The sequence below is a fragment of the Balaenoptera acutorostrata genome, chromosome 10, assembly GCF_949987535.1.
Source record: "Balaenoptera acutorostrata chromosome 10, mBalAcu1.1, whole genome shotgun sequence".
NCBI lineage: Eukaryota > Metazoa > Chordata > Mammalia > Artiodactyla > Balaenopteridae > Balaenoptera > Balaenoptera acutorostrata.
The window spans coordinates 33,065,927-33,074,910 of record NC_080073.1 but is presented as its reverse complement, the minus strand read 5'-3'; the positions used below and the strand labels follow the sequence as shown (position 1 = coordinate 33,074,910).

Here is an 8,984-nt window from a genome sequence, read left to right as displayed (position 1 = left end):
CTAGAGTCTGTCATACAGAGTGAAGTAAGTCAGAAAGAGAAAAACAAATACTGCATGCTAACACATATATATGGAATCTTAAAAAAAAAATGGTACTGATGAACTGAGTGGCAGGGCAGGAATAAAGATGTAGACATATAGAATGGACTTGAGGACATGGGGTGGGGGGAGGGGTAAGCTGGGGCGAAGTGAGAGAGTGGCATGGACATATATACACTACCGAATGTAAAATAGTTAGCTAGTGGGAAGCAGCCGCATAGCACAGGGAGATCAGCTCGGTGCTTTGTGACCACCTAGCGGGGTGGGATAAGGAGGGTGGGAGGGAGATGCAAGAGGGAGGGGATATGGGGATATATGTATATGTATAGCTGATTCACTTTGTTATACAGCAGAAACTAACACAACATTGTAAAGCAATTATACTCCAATAAAGATGTAAAAAAAAAAAAAAGGATTAGGTGAAAAATCACCCACATAAATTGGACTTGAGTTATGCAAAATATACATATGAAAAGCTTACATCACTTTGCTTTATGGAAATGAGTGTAAGGGAAAATACATGCTTGCAGTTGTATATTTCAAATTGTACTGGCAGCGTGGGGACGAACTTTACATGTGTGTGTATTTTCAATATGACATAAAAAAATGGAGAATAATAAAACAAAACCTGTGTCCCTACCACCTATATTTAAAAATGAATATTACCAATGCTATTGACGTTCCCTTTTTGTCTTCCTGGTCCCGTTCTCCGCCACTCCCATGCCCACTCCGAAGAAATCACTCTCCAATGTCATGTTTATCACTGGGAAATGTTTCAACAGGCAAATGTATACATTTAATACGTAAGTATGTTCACTTTTTACTTTTGTAAACCTTTCTCAAGGTTTACCAGTGAAGGAGTCTCTGTGCTAGCAGCACTTCATCCTGGGAAGTTAGTGGAGAGCACTCTATTCTGATACCCTTGTTCCCAAGAGTATTTTCCTCAAATTTAAGACTCAGTGCTGCCCAGCTATCTTCTTAGTTGTCACTAAGTTTTATACCAATCATGGAGCTTCCCTTTTTTTGGTATATCGAAGATATTACATCAGTTATGAGCTTCTGCTTTCCCATCACAAGTTCATGCGGGGAGAAAGGCAATCTAGGTAAGGGGAGTACAAAAGAAGAAACACAGGAATGAGAGAGAATAAAAAGTATATTTGGGGAAGAATAAATAGACTGTCACAGCTGGAGCATTAGGAGACTGGGGAAATAGGACACGTCCTACCACTGGCACACCAACTACCAGGGGCTGGGAAAGCCACTGTGCCCTTAACGAAAGAAGGGAAACTCAGGGACTTCCCTGGTGGTCCAGTGGTTAAGAATGTGCCTTCCAAAGCAGGGGTCGTGAGTTCGATCCTTGGTTGGGGTACTAAGATCCCACATGCTGTGGGGCAACTAAGCCCGTGCGCTGCAACTACTGAGCACCCAAGCCACAACTAGAGAGAACCGACGTGCTGCAACGAAGAGCCTGCATGCCTCAACTAAGACCCAGCACAGCCAAAAATAAAATAAATAAATATTTTTTTTAAAAAGGGAAACTCAGATGACAAGAGTCATGCTGGGGAAAGGATGGGACATCTGACATGGCCTCTACTGTATTTGAAGCGGTTCCACACAGCCAGAAAAGAACTGGTAGCCTGCAACTGGGGATTTTGTAGGTAAGGAGGGAAGTAGAGACTGGCAATTTCAGAGCCACCTTTATAGAGGTGAGACTGTGAATGAGGTGAGCGAGAGGTGAGCCAAGAGTCTAGGAAAAGAGCAGGGTCCACGGGGGTTAGAAAATAAAACTGAAGGAGTCAGTAATGAGATGCTGCAAAACACCACACTTCGAATGAAAAAAACACTCCTCTATGATTCTCCCCAGCCCCTGATGGCTGTCATGGGCTATAACTGAAGACTCTTTCTTTTGGTTTTATCTCTTAAGTGTCCTTCTCTTCTAATGGACCCAAATGGAGGCAATCCCAGGAGGAAAGACACAGAGCCTGAGACATCAATCACACCATCTGCAACCCTTTCTCCACCTCCTTCAATACTTCTATGTAAGAATAAACTGGTTGGGCTTCCCTGGTGGCGCAGTGGTTGAGAATCTGCCTGCCAATGCAGGAGACACGGGTTCGAGCCCTGGTCCGGGAAGATCCCACATGCCGCGGAGCAACTAGGCCCGTGCGCCACAACTACTGAGCCTGCGCGTCTGGAGCCTGTGCTCCGCAACAAGAGAGGCCGCGATACTGAGAGGCCCGCGCACCGCGATGAAGAGTGGCCCCTGCTTGCCTCAACTAGAAAAAGCCCTAGCACAGAAACGAAGACCCAACATAGCAATAAATCAATCAATAAAAAAAAAAAAAAAAAAAAAAAAGAATAAACTGGTTTAGATGAGTATCAGGCCAACTAGAAGGAAAACAGAAGACACGACCAAAGAGGAGCCAGTAGAATCTGGGTTACAGGGAGGAGAAAGCCATCTCTTTGGACGCTATTGCTAAAGAGGACCTTAGACACACTTGCAGCAGGCCACATCTTTCCGAGTCATGTGGGTGTTTGTGCTTTTACGTTTGCATGCATGTGGAAGACCTGCAGGACAAGTTACTTAATGAAGGGGTGCCGTGGGGAAGAGCATTCCAGCAAGAAGAAACAGCTCTGGAGGGCAGGGATTCTGTCTGTTTGGGCTACTGCTTTATCCCTTGTGCTAAAACAATTCTTGGGACACAGTAGGTACTCAATAAAATCTGTGATATGAATGACTATGTAAAGGTGGGAGATAGGAGTGAATGTGGTTACACTGAAGAAGTGAAAGAAGATCAGCGTAAAAGGAGGCTTAAAGTTTGAGGGGCCGAGGTGAGTGGTGAAATTTAAAAGATCAAAATGGAGCTGGTGAACACAGTAAGTCCTTTGGACTTTATATCGGGGCAACAGAGTTCTTAAATTAGTGAGAGATTTTAAGCAGCATAGTGACTTAAGCAGACTCACATTTTAGAAATCATTCTGGCTAGAGAATAGAGACTGCTTAGGAGGCTGTTGGAATACCCTTGGGGAGAGATGGGAGGGGCCCTAACTCTGGTGGAGGAGCAGGCATGGAGAGAGATTGAGGATAATTTAGAATCAACCATTTACAAACTGAAAGAAACCTTAGACAGCTTGTCTAATATTTTATATGAAGAGGTCAGAGAGGTTTAATTGACTTACTCTTGTAGTGGTTTTCTTTTTCTTCTTCCTCTGCTCTTTTGGTATTTCTTAAGACATTTCTCAGAATTGCCCAATTGAGACCTTCATCCCATCACACCTGAAAAATTTACTTAATGTAATTTTGCTTTTGTCTAACGTATTGGTCCTATGGTTTGTATCATCTGCTCCCAGAGCCAGAGAAGACTGCTAATTAACTTGCTCTGTAGAGCAGCACTTACAAACGGAGGGCCAACACTGCTTCACAGTGGTGGTCTGTAAGGCGGAAAAATTAAACCCATAAATGGAGGATGTAGGAAGGCCTTCCCACCTATGTGCTCCTGAAAAAGTCTTTGAACAGTTGCAGGCAAAGCTTCAGAGATCAGCAAACTAAAGGATGCAACCTTCCAAGAGGAATTGCTGAATCATAGGGCAGATGTTTAAAAGTTTCTATTAAAAATTATCACACTGTTTTCCAATGAGATTGGACCATTTTACACTCCCAGTGTAAGAAGATGAAGGTTCCAGTAGTGTCACATTTTCCCCAACATTTGGTATTGTCAGCTTTCCATTTTAGCTGGTCTAGTGGATGTGAAATGGTATCTCATTATGTTTTCAACTTTCACTCTTGAAATGACTGTGTGGCTGGCATCTCTCTCCTGATTGGACCCAGACTGGTACAAACTCTTAGAAGCAAAATGAAAATGAAACACCTTTTTAACTTAAAGATACTTTATCAGGTACTTGATAAAAGCAGCAGTTTCCTACGACAAAAAGTGTTTACTCATACAGAAATGAAGTACCGTATTTAGAGAAATGGAAATGATTTACACATTTGGGATTGAACTGGCTAAGAAAAATAAAGCACATATAGAGATTTTTTTTCTTATGCTTTTCTACTCAATAATAATCATAACCATGTTTGTTTACTTTAGGATGAGCAAGATGTATAAATTTTATGATCTTAGGAGAGTCTCTGCAGTACCTAGATACTTAAAATTGGCTTAATCTAAAGTAAATTCAGGGGAGTCATAGACAATGAAAGGACTTACAAGCTCTCTTCTTTCTTCAGTAAAAAATTTCAAAACCTACTGTCATCTGTAGGGCAACATTTCTTAATTGTTTAAGTAGAATTCAAGGAGAATAGTTCTATAAAAGAAAGAAGCACAGAACAGTAGTTAAGATCATGGGCAAGTTACATCTCTGTGAGTCAGTTTCCTCATCTGTGAAAGGAGGCTGTCTGTAATTTTTACCTTAATTTTTTAAAAAGGAAAAAAAAATCAAGTGATCTAAAACTCTGTAAATTATTGGACTCAAATAGCACTTCTCCTGTAACAATATTGATCATTGCTAATACTTACATGGCATTTATGTGCCAGCACTATTCTAAGTACTTTGCATGTGATTAAACTCATTTAATTCTCACAACAACCCTATGAGGTGGAATACTAGTATTCATCCTCATTGTATCAAAGAAGAAACTGAAGCAGGTTAAGTTAATAACGTCCCAAGATCACACAGCTAGAAAGCAAGAAAGCTGGGATCTGACCCCAGGCAGCCTTGCTCCAAAGCTCTGGAAAACTACGCTATGCACTGGAACAGAAGAGAACACAAAAGGCATGCATTTCTCTTTCCTTACAGATGACTTGCAGCCTGGATACCTCAAGGGCTCCAGTGCACTCGGAGTGGGATCCAGAAGTGCTTACTTAGCATGGGCCAAGAGCCCACAGGTGCAGCTTGGAGCAAGATTATTGTCAAGGTGACACTCTTTGCACCCACAGGGTAGTAAGATCTGAGGAAACTACACTGCATATAAATGAAGGGTATGCTTGTAGTACCTCCAACCTTCACATACCTTTAAACAATCAATTCAAAGCCTTTAACTAAACTCTCTTTTCCAGGGGAATGGACCTCAGGCAGACTATAAAGAAGCATGGAGTGTTAAGGGATGCTACAACTGGAAACTTGATCTTCGATTCCTATCTCACAATACGCTTGGGAAGTGGAATAGTTTTGCACCAATTTCTTGCACCTGGTAAACAAGTAGGCAGAGAAGAGTGGTATGTGGAGGATTTAAAACCATGCAAAAGATGACTTATTGAAAAATACAGAAAACACAAAATAAAAATCATTCCTCATTATTAGGTGAAAGGTTATTGGGGAACAGAATATCTGCACAGTGCTAAACCACCAGCCCTCAGATTACTTACTAACTGCAAAGGGGGCAATAGATGCTTACAATAGAGAGATAGGACTGCCACCACCAAAAGTCTTCAAACTTGACCACAGTAACTGTAGAACAACCTGATGTGATGCACGGTTGACCACATAATAACATCTTAAAAGTATTCACTTTGTATTGAAATATAGTTAGTATACAACATTTTGTAACTTTCAGGTGTACTACATAGTGATTTTATATTTGCATACATTATGAAATGAACATGATAAGTCCAGTACCATCTGTTCCCATAAAAAGTTATTACAATATTATGGACCATATTCCTTATGCTGTATACTATATCCCCATGGCTTATTTATTTTGTAACTGGAGGTTTGTACTTCTTAATCCCCTTCACCTATATAGAATATATTCCTAGAACAAGTGGGGAAAATTAAATAGGAATGGAACACTCGATATTATCATAAAATTGCTAATCTTATGTGCTATGGTTATATAAGAGAATGTCTTATTCTTAGGAGATACATGCTTTAATGTTTAAGGGCAAAGTGTTGTAATGTCTGTAACTGACTTGCAAATAGTGATGCAAAAAAAAGTGGGTGTGTGCATGGGCGTGGGTATGAGTGTATGGATGTGGATGTATGGGTGTGCCTGCCCACCTATGTGTAGAGAGAGAGAAAGCAAATGTAGCAAAACATTAACCATTGTCAAATCTAGGTAGAGGGTATATAGGCGTTCATTGGACTATTCTTATTTTTGTTTATTTAAACATTTTCATAATAATAAAAGCTAGAAACAAAATTAAATTTTAAGTCACACTACTCCCAGAAATACTGCTGCTAACATGTTGGTTTAAATCCTTTTAGCCTTTTTTTTTATATGCACAGATGACTTCCTTAAAACGAAAACAAAAAACAACACAGGATCAAATATACATTGGTACCTGTTCATTTATTCAGTCACATAAATTAACAAATGTTTATTTAAATATATCTTCCACAGGCCAGGTACATAAATAAATACTAAAAGATATCTTTGAGTTTTCACTGAATGTACCGTAAGAATTCAGTGTGCCTCATTTATTACAGCTATAGTTTGTAAAATCATTTAAGAGTAAATAGATGAAAATTCGTAAACTTTTAGTAACTGCGTTATATCTACGGGCATCCTCATCATGAAATATCATTGCCAAATTTAATAAGGTTTTTGTTGGCATTAAAAACTTTTGCTGTTTATTCGTTTAACAAATATTTACTGTCTGTACTGTTCAGTTCCAGGTGCTGTGGGTATATAGGTGTCAAAAACCAACTCTGCCCCTCTGAAGCTCACTCTGACACAGGATCTGAAATGTATTAGTACCCTGATTGAAAGGGCAGGAACTGGGAAGTCCAGAAAATGGGTTCCTAATTTACCCACTAGTGGATTCCAGAGGAGCTTCATGGAGGAAGTGACGTTTAAATTGAGATTTGAAGGATGAATAGAAGTTAGACTCATGTAACGCTAGATTGGAACATGGGCTCTGGGGTTACATAGCTTGATAGAGACCTCAGGCAAGTTGCTTAACCAGCCACCTCCACTTAAGCTGAGGCACTTCTCTGAGAGCTCCCTGTGAACTCTAAGAGCTACAATTCCGAGGAACGAAGAACCCCCAACATTCTAGAGTCAGGACCAGGTGGGGCGAACCAAGAGGGTCTCCCCGGCAGCCCCGCCCCGCTGAGCGCAAGCGCCAGTACGCTCAATCCTGATTGGCCCGCTCTCCCAGCTCGCCGGCATCACTGTATCCAATCGGCGTAGCGCTTGTTGAGCGGCGGCGGCAACAGACGTATACAAGGGGCTTGAGCGGCCTGTGGAGAGCGTGGCCGGTCGCGCAATGAACTTGGGGTAAGCTGCGGAGAGAAAGGTGGTCGTCCGTGGAGAGGGGGTGAGGCTGGGTTGGCTCTTGGAGTCCTTCGCGGAGAGCCTTCCAGGCCTGCGGCGCCCCAAGCAGCAGTACCCGACTCCCTGAGGTTGAGAGGGGCGAGGGGCTGGGTCGGCCTTTACAGCCTCCGCAGCCTTCCGTTTTCCAGTTAATAACTCGCGTGAAAACTGTCCTTGCCTCCTTTCCGCTTCCTCATTTACCTCAGGAGGGAGAGGGAGGAGAGGCGTGAGAGGAGATAAAAGGTGAGGGCAGGCGGAGAGATAAAGCGTAGCGGCTTCCTGGGGAGAAATCTTGGCCCGGGCCCTGGTGCTTTGCGACCCTGTTTCGGGGTTCTTTGCAGAGTGTGGGAGCGCCCAGAGGAGCTTAGCGGCCTACGTGCCGGGAGCCGAGGCTTCTCGAGGAGTCGTGTATCACCGGTGCCTGGCACCTGATAGGCCCTCATTAAGTAGTGGTTGAGTAAATAAAAAGGACTTTTGCGTGGTTTATCATCACTGGAAAGTTTGATATTTTAAGAAGATGAAAAGTCACCAAACTTACACTCGTGCACCTGGTTTAGCAAATGGTTTCTGTGTTCTAGAATCTAGGGGTAAGAAACAAGACAGTCTGCCACTGAAGGCGTTTGCAACGCGGTAGTGCTGAATAGACGTACTTCACGGTTTCATTCAAGGTCTTTGTTTTGCTTAAGTTTCACCGACGTAAACATGAACTGTTTGTAACCGTGCTACCGGGAAACCCTTAAAACCCATTCTTTGTGGTGTTTTTATCTTAGTAAGTTGAAATCGTTTGATTTCCCCAACCTTAGCATCACCGCAAATGTCGTGTTCCCTTTTTTTGGCCCGCGGGATTTAATTTTGTCTCTTGGACGTCATTTTTGTCCCTGTTGATATGTGTTGACGTACGTCTTTTCTCTCTCTCTCACTAAAACAGTAAAATACCTGTGTGTACTGCTGTTTTAGTTTTCAGTGGAATTTTTATTAGGACCTTAACAGACGTACAAGTTTCGTTGGTAGTATCTACTGTTAACTTTGTGCTCTTGCGTTTGACAGGCACAGATAAAGTGTAGCGGGCAAAGTTTATTATAGATGTATTGCTGTGATAGTTACAAAAGTGTCACTAAGTGTGAATATGTATTAGTTGAAATATTCAGAATAGAGTAGAACTCCATGCTCAAGCAGTTAATAACCCTGGTGGCAATCTTATAGCTTCATTTTCAGGTACTGGTCTAACAGGCCATAGAATGTGTTAGTCATGAGACCATTATGAAGCTAATAAATGGTAGCTAGATGTGTTTTGCTCCATTAACATAGGTGAGGAGTTTTGTAACAGCATTATTTTTTCCAGTCTAGAGTTAGAAGAACTAAATGTTGTTACGATAACCAGATTAATTTATTCCTTGTCAGTAACAAAATGAAGTTTCAGATGAAACATGATAAGTTGTTGGTATTGTTGGAAAGTTTCAGTAATTTTCTCCATGACATTTTTAATTTTATTTTGAATTGAAAAGTGTTTTAAATTAAAAGAATGGTTTCAACTATACATCAATTTTTAAAAGAAAAATGAACATCTATAGAAATTTTTTTTAAAAAGAACGGTTTAATATTTACAAGATTCCTTTATAAATTCAGGAGAACAAATTTACTTTCAAGGTTCAACTGAGCATTTCTGTCTATTTAAAATGTTGCTGTTTCT

At 41.2% G+C, this 8,984-nt stretch overlaps 1 protein-coding gene across 3 annotated transcripts in view; it reads left to right on the top strand.

Annotated features, from left to right (window-relative positions):
- Nucleotides 1-7,191: 7,191 nt before the first annotated feature.
- CCDC66 (coiled-coil domain containing 66) overlaps nt 7,192-8,984 on the top strand; it is a 51,195-nt gene continuing 49,402 nt past the window's right edge. For all 3 annotated transcript variants that reach the window (XM_007192288.3, XM_007192287.3, XM_007192286.3), the window contains exon 1: nt 7,192-7,258. In XM_007192288.3, the coding sequence (XP_007192350.2) occupies nt 7,248-7,258 (11 nt within the window). In that variant the 5' untranslated portion in view covers nt 7,192-7,247. The remainder of the gene's footprint in view (nt 7,259-8,984) is intronic.